Source organism: Durio zibethinus, chromosome 11 (assembly GCF_047325235.1).
Source record: "Durio zibethinus cultivar Kanyao isolate XHJ-2024 chromosome 11, ASM4732523v1, whole genome shotgun sequence".
NCBI lineage: Eukaryota > Viridiplantae > Streptophyta > Magnoliopsida > Malvales > Malvaceae > Durio > Durio zibethinus.
The window spans coordinates 25694609-25709957 of NC_143172.1; the positions used below are offsets into that span (position 1 = coordinate 25694609).

Below are 15349 nucleotides of genomic sequence, written 5' to 3' on the forward strand. Positions count from 1 at the left end.
TTACAATGATCTAATTCTTTCTTATCCTGTCTATGTATTCTTTCCATAAAAACATTCCATAAAAAAATTTTCCATAATGCTTGTAGTAAATTCTCATCAAGTTCATTACTTTTTATCTAAAAAAATACAAAAAGTCAATTTAATTAAATATAATAATGAAATTTAATATTGAACCATAATACAATGGCAAATTTTGCTTTGATCCGAAATATAAATGGCACCAGTCAGAACTTTGATAAGCAATGCTAATTCTAACAATGCTTTACCATCATGAGTCAAACTCCATCTATCCTCCTTTATCATCATAAAGGCATGACCCTACAAGAACCACGGAGGTTGCAAATTGATCCAACCACTAGGAAGTAGACGGGCACATGAGAAAACATGGAATGTAATAATGTCTTATTCGAAGCAGAATCACATGTTATCTTAGATGCATGCTCTATGTAGAAAAAACAACTCATCAAGCAACAGCCATATTAATGCTCATATTATTATTTTTAACACCCTTACCATCAAAAGAATAAAAAGCAAAATTTAGGAAAAACAATACAAACAATCCAACAAGAGTGCATAGTTGTAAGCATAAATGTATACTTTTACCTGCTTCAGCAGATGAGCTTGCTATGTTTTCCTCCAAAACAAGGATGGAAGCAAATAAGAGAAAACAAGATAATTAAAGGAATTTCTCTGCCAAAACGATTTTACCCACCCTTTTTCACAATGAAACCATGTTTGATTTCTTACGGGCCTTAAAGCATGCTTTTCCTATTTAAGATTATCTAAGAGCATTCATCTTGTTCCTGAGATAGTAAAGCTTGGCTCTTCTCACTTTCTTCTTGTCCAGCACCTTTATCTCCTTTATGTTAGGGGAATACCTGTCATCCATCACCCATTCTTATTTGGCCACTATGTAAAAGATAAGCATAAGCAAATTGAACAGACATGACAACACTAACAAGGTAGTAGGATTTAGGATCTTGTCAGAAATCACAAAGATAATCTAAAATTATTGGTTATCAATTGTGACAACAAGCACACTAGTAAGAAGAATGACAAGATTACAATTGAAATTGCCACAACAAAAAAGAGGAAAGCTAAAGAGAGATTTTGGTCATTTTTTGGCCATAAACCAGACATGATTCTCATAGCTGAACTTAAATTAGTTGAATAAAGCCTTTGAAAGTTAAACTTTAGTCATTAAATGAATGTGAATTAGAAAAAGAAGAGTCAACAAAGACCAACCGACAATTTCATTAAGCAATGTTGACATCTACTGTGTCATGAATACATTAAAATAGTTGTAGTTCTAGGAACAAAAATACTAGTAGAACGAGAAACCAACCCCTTGTAAACAGATCCACAGCAGAGCTCAATTAATCAATTTGGCAAGCTAGGCACTGGTCCACAGTTCCCATCCATCATAACAAGGATGTCACGATGATTGGAGCGAGTCAAATAGTATGTATATACGTAAAAACTACAATCAATGAATCACCTTTAACATTTTCATGCTTGAGCCTGTATGGAATGTGGTTAGGGAGTTAAAACGGATGGCAAAACTTGATTGACACAGAAAAATAAGGGCCTAAAATGAATAGTAGATACAGGATGGCGGGCAAAGGACATGAGATGACATGATGATGCACAGCCAAGTTCAACTCCCACCCAAAGGGTAATTCTTGATGTGAATTTTATTTAAAAGATATCATTCTTGTCATGCACCTATAACATAGGAACTAAACAACAATCAGTGACAACTCAGATAGTACTATCCCAGTATTAACACATGAAGAGGACACGTTTTCATGCCAGAAGCCTTCGTCCCTATCAATAAGAATACCCTTATTCTCCCCCTCTTCCTCACATTGATATTTCCTTTCATTCAAAGACGCTCTAATGGACTGTTCTTCTAGGTCATTCCAATGTTATCTTCAACCAGAAGCTCCCGTACAGGCCTAAGAATCACACAACTCCATGGAAGAAATGGCAGTTTCTATCTTTGTTGACCCTTGACTATGAAATAATGAAATTCCATAAATCTGAAGCTAATGCAAACTCACTGGCTTATTATCTCTGAATTGAAGGATTAAAGGATGCACTTAAAATTAAATTAGTGATAAGGGCTGCTGGTTTCTGGATGCTTAGCGCATGTCCATATTTAGGACAGAATCTCTTAAGAGACACTTGTGCTTAAAACGCGTAAATGAAACTTGAACAAATTGAATATCAGCATGAACTACGAGAAATCCTTCAGTATTAACACTTTGTAATACACCTTTGATAGCAGCCAAATTATACAAGAGGGTTGCCCAGGGAAACGCAATGAAGCAAACACTTTTACAGGGAGTTATGTGACAGACATTCTTTTTTCATATCCTTAATAACATATATACTAAAGTCCAATCTCATTAGTCCTAAAGAAATGTTAAAAGTCTTGTGGAATCTTTTGTTTGTTTGTAAGAGCATAAAACCTAATTCACTAAATACATATTCTAGTAATTTCTGTGTCTCAATACGCGACCAAATTTCTAATGATATGTATTTCAACATATAATCAAAATCAATATTATTAGGAGACCAATGATGCAACATTACTGCACCTTGCCTTCAGGTCATCCAACAAAATAGCAACACGCTTTCTTTACAGGTTGATACATCAAATCTTAAATAACATGCTTTTGAGGAACGAATTGAGTTCGGAGGAATATAATCTTGAATGTTACTTACAGTGGAAAGAGAGATTCAACCCCAACTCCGGCAACCATTCTCCTTATTCGGAATGTAGTATTTAGGCCAGCATTACGCCTAGCTATAACAATGCCTTTTATGGTTGAAATACGTCGCTTGTTTTCAGGTACTTCCTGCTCTCACCAACAGTACACTAATTAATCCAATCTGCTCAAAACCAAGTAACAATCACACGTAGTACTAACACCTCTGTAGAAAATGTCATACCACTTTGAGTTGCACAATGTAGCCAGGCTTTATGTCGGGTATCTCCCTCTGCCCCTTCACTTCCTCCACTGCTTCCTTATCCAGAATCTGCAAGTACATAATCCATACGATTCAAAACGAGAACAAGAAAAAAATGCCATTAACCATTGAGGTAGTGACAAGGAAGAAAGACACTTTCCTGCATTATATGCCTGGCAGTCTTATCAAGCCTCTTAAATTTAATTCGAGAAGGCACATCAGTGACAGATTCAGAAGAATCCAGAGTAGATGACGCATCTGTTGTCATACACCTGCTAGAAGAAGTAGACATCATTGCAGCCAATGGAGACAAACTCGGAATCGAACATCCGCCACAGCTACCAGGAAACATCGATTCTTTACTTTGGGTTCCAAATCTTGTCTGCTAAAAAAAGTTACAAGCTTTACAAACAAACCCACCTCAAAATTTGACTCACAAAACCACGAGAAGCAACATGACTTGAAAATTTTCACTTAGCAGCAATTTATCAGTCAACTTACACTTAATTAAAACCCAAAAAAAGGCAAAATTTTGAGGCAAGAAAATCACTTATGTAAAACAAATTAAATAATACTTAAAAACAAAACCCATAAAATTAAAGCAAAGAAGAAAAAACCCATACTCCTAAAAATTGCAGGAGGTGATTCTTGGAAGAATTGATTGAATTGTTGGATCCATGAATTATGTTGCTGATACTATTAGTGGCCAGATAAGCTCTGGTTGTGGCTTTGAAATGAGCACAGCTCCAGCTGTAAAAACCTTGTCTTTGAGCCAATCGGATACTCCCACCAACAAACGACTGCATTATCTGGGTCTTAAAAAAAATCAGGGTCAGCTCCTACACCCCGTTTGGTTGCTGAGAAAACGCGAGAAAGTGATGGACGAAAAGGACTTTCTGCAAATCAATAAGCCGCCGGTGCGCGAAACCCTCCTTCCCTCAGCGAACTGGGGTTTAATGATCGTAGACTGTGTTATTACAAGAATGCCCCCTTTGGGTTTTGGATTTGATGGCTTGGACCTGCTGTTTATCCAAGAAGTTTCACTGTAATGACAGACCAGGCCAGCCCATTTAGATATAAATTAAAAGATAAGGATTTATTTGAATATTATAAAAACATAATAAATTATTTTTTAAAACAAGAAATAATTTAAGGTTTTTTATATTTTAGTCAAATTATAAATTATGGATATGTAATTAGGGATGTCAATGGCTTGGATAGTGCATTTCTCATTCTTATTTTCATATTTTTTTATTATATTAATCTTCGTAATCATAACCAATAAATATTTTAAATTTATCTCAATCCTTATTCAAAAGATATTTAATGGATATGAATAATTTTTATATCTGTAATTTTTTTAAAAATAAAAATAAAAATTTATTTTTTTAATTTTTAATTTATATATTTAGATAATTTTTTTATAAATATATATTTTTAATAAAATATATTAATTCTAATTAATCTAAAATAATAATTTATATTATTTAATAAAAAAATTATTTACTAAATATATATAAATATATAAGGTACGAATAAGGGACATAAACTATATTACTCCTCTTTATCCTTATATCCAATAAAAATTTAAAATTATATATATTTTTATTTCTGTACTCATAATATAATATCCATTCACATCTCCATTTGAATAAAAAATCAAAATTTTTATTGAATATGAGTAAGATTGACATCTTTACATGTAACCTAAGTTTATAGGTATTTTCTTAATTTCTTCGGCTCTTAAAGTCATACCTTTTTCTTTAAGCTAAATATGAACAAGTGAAATGTAAACTCTGAAGTTTTAGTTGTGAAAAAACCACTCCAACTATTGCATTTTAAGTCTCATATGATGGGATTTAGAAATCTCAACTTAAATGCACGGAAGACATCTCTTCTTTCTCTTCTCATAAAAATGCAGAAATAACTTATAGCTAAAAGTATACATGAAAATTCGTGTTTATTTATTTCTTGACTATGAAATTGTCGTTTCATAATTTGTTTAAATATGTCATACACAATTTTTTTTTATTCCAAATCCGAAGTATAATTTTGTTAAAATTTTAAATTATATTATTATTTATTTATTTATTTATTATTTTGGTATTGTGTCAACATCTTAAAAGTATTTAGAATTGCGAGATGTAGGTAGAAGAACCGTGAAAACTTGATTGTTGCCTGAAACCAAATTGCAGAACACTAGAGTTTGGACCAGATCTGCTCTGCAAACTTTAACAGTGTAGATTCGTCAGGTTTTTGAGCAAACCATACCACTTCCAAGATTCCTCTCCTGTACACTTTTGAAGAAAAGTTAAAAGCTGAACAATCCCATCGATTACAAATTGTAATGTGTTGAAAACTTTTTTTTTTAAACAAATGATCGAAAGATCATGAAAGACCCATCTTGGAAAACCAACTTTTTTTCTTCATCTTTGAAATTATTTTAATTTTGACCAACTTCATGTGCTGTCAATGGCCTTGAGAACTCTATCTGGGAACGTAGAAATCTAGAGTCCAAATCTGGTGAAAAAATGGGGTTCTCCATTTTTAACCATGCATGGGCGTTAGTATTTTAAGTAAAGCAGAAGCAAAAACCCACCTCGGATTCAATGAAGTTGTCCTGGCAAGAGGAAAAACTAAGAAACAGAATAAAGTAGTAAAAACAAAGGAAACAAAACAAAACATAAAAAAAAATAATGATCCAGGAAAGAGAAAGTTGGGCAGTATAATGTGCAATATAAAAAAAGTTTGTTCTTCACTCACTCTCACTCACTGCTATCTATTTGCCAGTTTGGAATTATTTTTTTAATATCCATTAATGCTGCCAAGAACACTTCTGGCAGCTTCTGTATGACTCATACATCTTGTGACCAAGGTCTCTCTCTCTAACTCTCTCCTTCTGTTATTATTGTTCACTTTCTCTCATTTCTGTTTTCTCCAACTCATTCTTCCTCATTTTGTTGGCTACTTTTTCTTGCTTTAATTTGGGCGCTGCCCACAATAACTAGCTTTGTTCATTCAGCTTGATCAAATTTGTAAAGAACCATGCAAGACCCTATTGGGATTCCTGCTTGTTTTTCATCAGGTGAGAAGCCAAGTGACGATCCAGCAGCGGTAACCAGGTCTGGCAAAAGTGTTTTTATGTCTGTTTTCCTTACAAAGATAGCTGATCAGTGCCGTTTGATCACTGTTACTTGGTGCAAGAATCTGTTACTTCATGGCCTCTCAGTATCAGTTGAAGGTCCCGAGGGAGAGAGTCAATATACCTGTAAAGTTGTGCTGAAACCTTGGTATTTTTGGAGGAAACAAGGCTCCAAGCGCTTTATAGTGGATGGTAAAGCTGTTGATATCTTCTGGGACTTGAAGGCAGCTAAATTCAATGGTGAAACAGAGCCTGGTTCCGAGTACTATGTTGCTGTTGTTTGTGATGAAGAGGTTGTGCTACTCCTTGGGGATCTAAAGAAAGATGCATACAGGAAAACTGGATGCAGGCCTGCTCTTATTGATCCCATTTTGGTTTCAAGAAAAGAGCACATATTTGGCAAAAATAAGTTCTGTACAAGAGTTAAATTTCATGACAAAGGCAGGTTTCATGAGATCTCAATTGAGTGCAAGAATAGAAGTACAACTAGTGGCAACATGAGTAACGTCAACTCTTTAGGTGGGGTTGAGCCTGAAATGGAGGTAAGAATTGATGGGCATTTGGTCCTTCATGTCAAGCATCTTCAATGGAAATTCAGAGGCAATGAATCCATTCATGTCAACAAAACAAGAGTAGAAGTTTACTGGGATGTTCATGATTGGCTTTTTAGTCCTGGTTTAAGGCATGCCTTGTTTATATTCAAGCCTACTTTATCATCATCCTCGCCATCCACACCATTGTCATCTCAGACAGGGAGCAGTGGCTCATTAGAAGGGCTTAATCCAGGTGGGTCATCGGAATTTTGCTTGTTTCTGTATGCCTGGAAGGTTGAATGAGAGCAAAATATATATATTAATCAACCCCAAAGGTTAGATCATCATCAATGCCAGAAGATTAAGGTTGTGAAGCGAAATGGGGCTTCAATCTTCATGTTATGGGCCAGCATGGAGTGGTGAGGATGCAGATTGGGTCAAGGGGGGAGAGGGATAGATGATTGGGCAGAGAAGAAGGTGTGTGGGGACCCAAAGAGAGGTTGGGAGTTAGTTACAGCTGGGATTGAACACAAGTGGCCAGAACTAGCCAAGGCAGATTGTATCACATACATGCCTAATAATTCCCACATCTAGAGGCATCTGCCATCTCCAGCTGTTTTAAGAAATCCTCTTTTTATCTTTCTTGATCTGATCTAGATAACTGAGCAAGCGCCTTTCAATATTATGTACCATTTCAAAATTTTATATGTAAATTCAAGAAAAAAGTAGACAAGTATTTTTCATGGGCAAGTGAATGTCTGTATCTCGCAGAACATTGCTCATGCTGGATGGGGCTGTTGTTGATGATAATAAAATCACCAATTGCAAGGCTTTTCTATGTTTGTGCACAGCACATGGATACATAGTTCTCTATTCAGTTAACTTACTTTGATTTACCTTTTTATTCTTTATTCTCTATGACTTGAATTGCTCCAATATCAATGGATTAACTTAGCTCAATGCTTGCTTCAAGATATCTAGAGTTATGGAAACTCATGCCCGTTTAATCAGTTCACAATCTGAAAAGGGTATGTGAAGATTTTATCATCAAATCAAGCAAATTTCATTAAAGGCAAAAAAAAAAAAGAAATGAAGGAATTGCCATAAAATTTAAGGTTTTTGTACTCTAACCATAGGAACATTGTTTTGGTTGTGCAGATTTCCCCATCATTCTGATGGTGGATTTTGCAGAGCAGAGAAGATGTTGCATTATTTTTAAAATCTAAGATGAATGAATGGCAAAAAGATATTATCCATCCATCTTAAAAATTAATTTAAATAATAGTAGTACTAGATATGTCATGAGTTCTATGCAGAATCTTTTTTCTTTTTTTTTTTTTTTGGTTCTTCTAAACCAAATATATGACAGACATTTAACATAAGTTTGAAATAGAAATGTTTTGAATAGCAAAACAAGGAGGAAATTCAACCCTCAAAAAAAACAAAAAAATGGCACAGTTAGAAAGGAAGTTGGTTAAAAATACACAAGATTCTAGTCATATTCAGAAATGATTGAAAGATAAGTCGTAAACGAAAAACTCATGCAACTACAAGGAAGTGGTTGCAAAAAGGTGGAAGTGGGACAATAATGAAGAAATTTTAGTCAATTGAGCAATCATTACCCTTTACAAGCTTGGAATAATCTATCTACAAATTATTAAGCAGAACACTTTATTTTACTTTGTTTTGGGGCTTGAACAGCAATAAGAACTCTCCTAAAGTATCCATAATATTTTTTTGGGTACAAAGGGTCGTCATCTTGAGATAGAGGAAAGATTGCCAGTGTTGGTGTTTGAATTTCAGACCTACTAGATGCCCCTCTTAAGGGTGATTACGTAAACCGACTAGACTAAACCTCAGGTTCAAAGTATCCACAATATCTAATGCAATGACAACACAGAAACCTTGTTTCATGGAGTGTCTGAACTTGTGATTTCAGTTCAAATCCATGGTGACAGAGTAGCAATACTGATAAAAAACTATATCTTCAGCATAACCAATATGTAAATTATATAACTAATCCAGTGTTTACTGGATTAAGAAGGTGTAGATGCTGGAGAAAAGCTTGGCATTTGATAAGCAGGCAAGAGAAGGCAATCCATTAACAAAATCTAGAAGAAACAATTATTGATTCTTATAGACAGGCAAGGGAAGTGATCGATTTTTTCTTTGTTTGACAAGAACACGATTGTCATATGTCAACATCAACAACAACAACGATGGCTACAAGTAGAATAAATGTTACCAATGGCATTTGATATTATTGTCTAATAGAAAAATAATACATTTATTAAATATGCATGCTAATTATTGATTAGCAACCTTGACTGCTTCAATAGTTTTCTTGGTACAACCTTAATTTCTGTTACTCATCCACTCGTAAATGTCTTGCAGCCAGCTAAAGAATACCTAAGAAGAATAATATGTCTATAATTTCAGGAATGCACACAAGAAAAATAGTGTTGACTGCAGCTTTGTTGTTGGATCATTGGAATTTTAGGTATACTGCACCAAATTTCCAATAGACATGCACATAGATGAAGACATTTTCATTTTCAATTCATTTTGATCCAAAACCAAACCATTTTGCCAGGAAGAACTTATTCTTTCCACGAGAGACTTCAGGTGCAGCTGGAGGAGCTATCACTGGTAATGGATTAGGTTTTGCTGCAAGATGGAAATGGTGTTAATTGCTTCAGCTTTTGAAGGACATAAATCAAGACAAACATACAAATAGATAAACATGTTATTTAAAAGGTGAGTTAGGATTTTCTTTATTCATCCAAAGCACGAAGGAGGTTTAGGGCTGAAAAACTCGAAAGTTTGGAATGTGGCATGCATTTTGAAACATATCTGGATACTATTTTGTAACTCGGGCTCTATATGGGTTGCTTGGATTAAAGCTTAACCTTTGAGACAAAGTAACTTCTGGCAAACAAGAGCACCAAGGATATGCAGATGGAGCTGGAGGAAGATTTTGAAGCTGATAGACACTGCAAAAACAATGATGCTCGCCCCAACAGTCGGTAGTACAGTTGGCAATTCTGGATAGGTTCGGTACCTATTCCAGGATGAAATGTTGGGGTGTTACATTGCCAACAACACCTTGCTTATTGTGCAACGAGGAGGAGGAGAGTAGGTATCCAAACAAGTTTGGGAGAAGGTTCTTCTCACTTCTTATGTGAGTATAGCAATTGAAGTGGGCAATAAGAAGTGGGCATTAACAATCTTTCATAGCACTCTGATTCGTTTGGCTTCGACAGCCTACTTTTTTGGAGGGAAAGGAATGAAAGAAAGCATACATGGTAAAGGAAGACTCCAAAGTTGGTGTCTCAACACGATGCTGCTGATATTGGGACTAGATTTCGTTCTATATCTGATGCAATGACTAACACTAGTAACAGTGCTCTTTGCCTAAACTGGGGTACAAGCCAACCTAGTTAATGTAACAGACTTGTTCTGTTTCTTTGGATTATGAAATAAAAGTTCAATTATCCAAAAAAAAAAAAAAACACTTGCAAGCTTGCAAGTTTCCCAATGCAAACTTTTGATTATTGTGAAATTAGTATGTTCTTGTTGCATTCAATGTCAACGAAATAAATTGCATAACCTGAGTTTGTTGGAGCCTTGTTGATTTTGGTGGCACTCCTTGCATCATTAGTATTCTTATCAGTAGTTTGTATAGAAGCTTCACGACAAGAAATAGAGGTTGATTTCCTCTCCGAGATCATGTGCTCCTTCTGCACTCCATTATCATAACCACCTACAAACCAGAAATTTAGAAGAATGGTCTGTGAGGACTTCAAATGTAAAACAACGTGGAATCTTTGAAAACTAAAGGGGTTAGTACAAAAGCACATATAATGTACACATATAATGTAATTTCCATAAGTTAAAGGTGACTCGACCAAATATAGATTGCTTACCATCATTAGGAGGCTTCCCATAGTTGCTTCGCAATGCTTCAAAGAAGGAATTATCCCTTTGATCTTGTACCACTAACAAAAGAGCCCAGAAATTGGATAGTTAATCTCATGTTATATGAATGAAAAAACTATCACTGGTGTTTTAGAGTAATGAAAATTTTTACACTGATCAAAGAGAGCATTTCTGTAATTCGGGGCTGATCCGACCAGCAGCAGCTGAACTGCCTCTGCATCTCTAGCCATGGACAGTTTAGCATACGCATTCAGATTTTGTGTGTCTAAAAGAATGCCAGCAAGCTGTAACATCGGAAACCAGTTTAAAATCCCAGACCAGATGTGCCAGTTTAACAAATTTGTTCCGGAGAATAAGTGAATGTAATTTACCAAAAGCTTTTTCAGCACTGGGGTCTCTAGTAGGTCATATGCATCTTCACAATAGTTATCAGTCAGAATTGTACACTGAGATCCAACCTATACAAAACCAAAGGCATATTTTAATAATAGGACTAAGTTATCTCTGTATCAATGTAATTCCGTAGAAATAAGGCTCCTAACTATCCATAACTAACTTGTACTAACCTCTTCATTAGTTCTGAGAATATCTTGCCCAACTACAAGGATGCTTAGCTGACCAGCCATCATCAGACTCTCCAGATCCACCTGATTCCAAAAATTAGCAGAAAACAAGCACTCTGAGTAACACAATGAGCAAGTACATCGTACTCCTTCAGCTTTTATTTGGTCATTTGGTTTCACATGAGAACTATATATCATTCAGACATAAAAGTCTAGAGTACCTCATCGGCAAAGAGCAGTGAGGTAGCATCAAGGCCAACATGGTGAAAGAGCCAAGCCGCCTGCCTTTGTTTCCACATTCTTTCCCTTTTAATATTCATCACTGGCACAACAATACACCCATCTTCATTACCTTCTCCATTACTCTTCCTATCCCTGTTCTCTCGTAGCCATGCATAGCATATCGCTGCCACCATGGAACTTGTACCTATAACCCAAAAACCTCACATTTCAGAATTGAATAATCTACAATTAAATTGATTCTGTTAAGATTTCATTTCATAGAACGTAATTTCCTCCTTTATATGATCAGCATTCTTAGATGAATTCACAAACCCCATAATTAAAACATGACACTAATACTTAACTGTTAGAAGGTCCAGAGAGGACAATCTTGGCCTTGGATTCAACCCCTCCATTCAAAATCATCTCAATCTTCGTTCTCTGCTCCTTTAGAAATTCATTAAGACTAATTTCTCGAGTTCCATCCTCTTCCTTGGACCAACTATTTGCGTTGCTCCGTGGTGCAATTTTCTCTAAGGAACATGTAGACCTAGATATAGACCTCCTTTGAGCAGACTCCACCAAGTTCCTTGGAGGTGAAAGAGGCTTATTCTCTGGAAAAGAACAGGTGGAAGACGATATTGATCTCCTGTGAGCCGACTCAATGAGCTTTTTTGGTGGAGAAAGAATCTGGTTGTCTTGCAATGGAGCTTGAGTTTTGAGAGTTCGGCGGGAGGGCACTGGGATTCCTTGTGCGTGAGGTGCAGTTGGGTCTGCTTGGAAGCGTGATTTGCGGAAGGTTGATTGCCTAGGTGGCAAAGTGGCAGCTGCAGTTTGATCATGGATCGGGGAGGATGGTACACGAGATAGTGGTGTGTGATTGGTCGGTTTGAGGATGTTGGAGAACCATTTATGTACTGCCTCGGCAGGGGATTTATCAGTAGGAGAAGAGTTAAGTGTGTCTACAGTTTCTGAATTGTTGAGGCTGTATTTTGCTGATTTTGATAGAATTTCTCCACTGAATCCTTCCACCGGCCTGTGCCTGTTGAGACATACTCATAAATTCATATTACTGGATATAAGAAACAATCATATAATTTGATGAAACGAATGAATGTTAGATGCTAAGGAGTTGTGATCAAATACCTTCTAGCAGACCTCGAGAGAGGGTCTCTGCGTTCAACTGATGATGACGGCGAAAGCCTCCCAGGCTGTGCAGCAAACCTAGGGGAACCAACAAGGCGAGAAGGAGAGTCACCCCGAGAAGGAGATGAGGCCACCATGCGCCTAGCTTCTTCTAGCCATTCCTGAGTTAACTTACTGCTATCACTCCTCGTGCTAGAATCAAAATCTTCATCTTCATCCATTAACTTGGCAGTACCAGTTAAATTATAACAAGGTTTCTTCTCATTGTTCACAGTCCCAAAGAACATGTCGTTGATGAAATCAGTGAGGTCGGGGACATGTTCTTCGGCTTGTGCTCTGCGTCGATTCTCCAATGCTTGCTTCTGCAGCGAGGCCTCCCTGCTGAGTCTCCTATCCATGGAAGCAATGCCAGAGTGAGAGAAAGAAGACGGGATTGGACAAAAATGAATGAAGAGAACAAGAGAGTATAATGTAAATTATGTTGAAAAACGTTGGTAATATCATAACGCACGAGGCAGGGAGGGAGGGTGGGAGCGAAAGAGTGAAACAGACGATGAAGTAATGTAGGCCGGCATTTCGGTTGATGTCTTTTTAATTGTTGTGTTTGTGGGTCAGGGTTTGTCTTTTCTTTTGTGCTATCTGTGTGTATCGAGGTTGACAGCGATGGCAAGCCATTCGATTCTTAGCGTTTCCCCCCTTTGTCCAAAGCACAAACTAATGCTAGATATGGACTAAGAGCCTGACGCCGTTTTCCCTGTGGTTTCGAGGGGGGATTTTTTTTTGTTTTTTATATATGCTCATAATTTACTTTGGAAACATAGCTTCTCTCATTCAATGTTTGCTTTGGGGGATTTTTTTTTTTTTTTTTGTATTTATGCCTATAATTTACTTTGGAAACATAGCTTCTCTTATTCAATGTTTACTTTGGGACTCAAAATTTGACTTCGGGACACTGCCAATGGTCCAATGTAACATCTCAACATTGGCATATTGTGCTTCACACTTCGTTTTCTTCTCAGCCCCAAGAGTTAATAATTGTAGAAAGTTTTTAACAATTGGCTGAACAAATATTGGGTTTTGAAGGCTCAAAGTTCCCAGACCCATTGTTCTCTAATGTAGGTTGGGCTGTCCCATAAACTGAGGGCACAATTTGTAGCCATGGGTCTTGGAACTTTAAGCCTTCCAACGCCAATTTTTGTTGGTACAATCGAAACTTCTTATACTTTTTTTTTTCAAAAAAAATTTAGGAATTTTTATCACCTTTAAGGTCCATGGTCAAAATAAATCGTCAATTTATAAAATAATTTATAAATTTTAAAAAAAATTTCAAATTTACAAAGTGTTTATCAACAAAATATTATAAATATTCGAATCTAGACATTTATTTAGCACTTACACCATTTTTACTGACAAACTTCCCATAATTACTAGCTCTTGGGACGAGCCCCACCGAGCCTTCAACAAGGGATTTCAAAAGTCAACAGGACTTGATTCGGTCCAATTTTCTCTTTAGAATCATTTTATTTTATCCCTTATTTTTTTTGTTGAGGGGAAAATGGGAAATACAAATTTCAAATATACGAATAGAATCCAAGCACATGCAAGTGTTACGATCTTGAAGTAAAATTAAAAATTTTATATTAATTATGAATTAGAGTTGATAATGAAATATAAAAATTTATATATATTTTTTTATAAAATATATTTTATAAGATAAAATTATGAGATAAAAAAAATCAAAACGAATAATATTTAATAAAAATGTGAATCGTGACCATTAAGTTGATTTAAAATATTTGAGTGTATGTTCAGGTATTGGAGTCACGCGATTTTAAAAGTTGAGTTTTGATCGGTGATAAATAGTATAGTGATAAGTAATATTAAAATTAGCTCTGAATGTATTAACGATATACCATCAAAGACATTGGGTTATCGTTGGAGTGAGAAAATATATTACAATCTTGGAGTGAAGCTAAAAATCTCACATGAACTGTGTATTAAAATTGATCATGAGATATAAAAATTTACATCATGTGAGTCAAAAAATAATATCTCACAAAAATATAAATTATGATCATTAAATTAATCTAAAATATTGAATAAATGTATATTCAAATATTAAAATTATACGAACTTAAAAATTGAGTATCGATCCGTAACAAATATTCTAAATTGATTAAATTTTCAATTCTAATAAATTAATTCAGATATGACTTTTTTACGTGCAGCGTACGGAACTATTAACAAAAACAGGCTTAAAGGACGTGCCAATACTTTTATCGGAAAAGAAATCGTACAGTATTATATACACTATTATATACCTTCAATATAAAATTTGATCATGTAATTGTTGCAATTTGGCTTTTGCTTACTTGGAAAAGGTGTTTTAAGCCCTAATTTTCTTCTTCTTTTTCACTTTTCCCAGACATTAGGAGCCAAAACGAAAAAAATTAAAAATTATAGGGCAAATTACATCCAACTCCTTCAATTTTTACTCTACTGACATTCAAGTCCTATAGTTTATAAAATTTACATCTTCCCCAAAAGATTCCTTCTTGCACTAAAAAAAATAAAAAATAAATCCAGCAGTTAATACAGCGCCAGCAAATCTGTTAAAAGGATGACATAGCATCATGTGAGAGTGAGACTCAACTGCTGCCTGAAAATGCCCTTTATTTTTTTTATCATGCATTAGTCATGTGTACTTCATCAATTTAATAAAATCATACTCTAAATTGAAAAAAAAAAGTTAAAGAAAAAGGGAAGCATAATTTGTTTTAGTAAAAGATAAGAAAAAAAAATAACAATGACTTTCAAAATATTTGTAT

General features: G+C 35.2%; 3 protein-coding genes across 5 annotated transcripts; 1 reads left to right on the forward strand and 2 right to left on the reverse strand.

The window, feature by feature from the left end:
- On the reverse strand, positions 1-3965 carry LOC111289245 (uncharacterized). 3 transcript variants are annotated; one of them, XR_016346575.1, is made up of 6 exons: positions 3600-3913; positions 3137-3361; positions 2959-3045; positions 2731-2864; positions 604-878; positions 1-318 (listed from the first exon to the last, which is right to left on the reverse strand). XR_016346575.1 is itself a non-coding variant. In XM_022880112.2 (5 exons), exons 1-5 carry the CDS (start codon positions 3780-3782, stop codon positions 779-781), a joined length of 726 nt encoding a protein of 241 aa, XP_022735847.2. In that variant the 5' UTR covers positions 3783-3965; the 3' UTR covers positions 464-778. The 3 variants fall into 3 exon arrangements, 2 of the variants coding, with proteins under 2 accessions (XP_022735847.2, XP_022735846.2); XM_022880112.2 differs by lacking the exon at positions 1-318 and having other exon boundaries at positions 464-878; positions 3137-3358; positions 3600-3965; XM_022880111.2 differs by lacking the exon at positions 1-318 and having other exon boundaries at positions 464-878.
- A 1632-nt stretch (positions 3966-5597) lies between these two features.
- LOC149516224 (uncharacterized) lies at positions 5598-7497 on the forward strand. Its single transcript, XM_089768824.1, has one exon. The coding sequence runs from the start codon at positions 6022-6024 to the stop codon at positions 6952-6954; it is 933 nt and encodes a 310-aa protein (XP_089624950.1). The 5' UTR covers positions 5598-6021; the 3' UTR covers positions 6955-7497.
- A 1391-nt stretch (positions 7498-8888) lies between these two features.
- LOC149516225 (uncharacterized) lies at positions 8889-13013 on the reverse strand. Its single transcript, XM_089768825.1, has 9 exons — positions 12522-13013; positions 11741-12417; positions 11375-11580; positions 11157-11237; positions 10962-11048; positions 10742-10874; positions 10578-10649; positions 10262-10414; positions 8889-9318 (listed from the first exon to the last, which is right to left on the reverse strand). Exons 1-9 carry the CDS (start codon positions 12917-12919, stop codon positions 9212-9214), a joined length of 1914 nt encoding a protein of 637 aa, XP_089624951.1. The 5' UTR covers positions 12920-13013; the 3' UTR covers positions 8889-9211.
- Positions 13014-15349: the final 2336 nt, after the last annotated feature.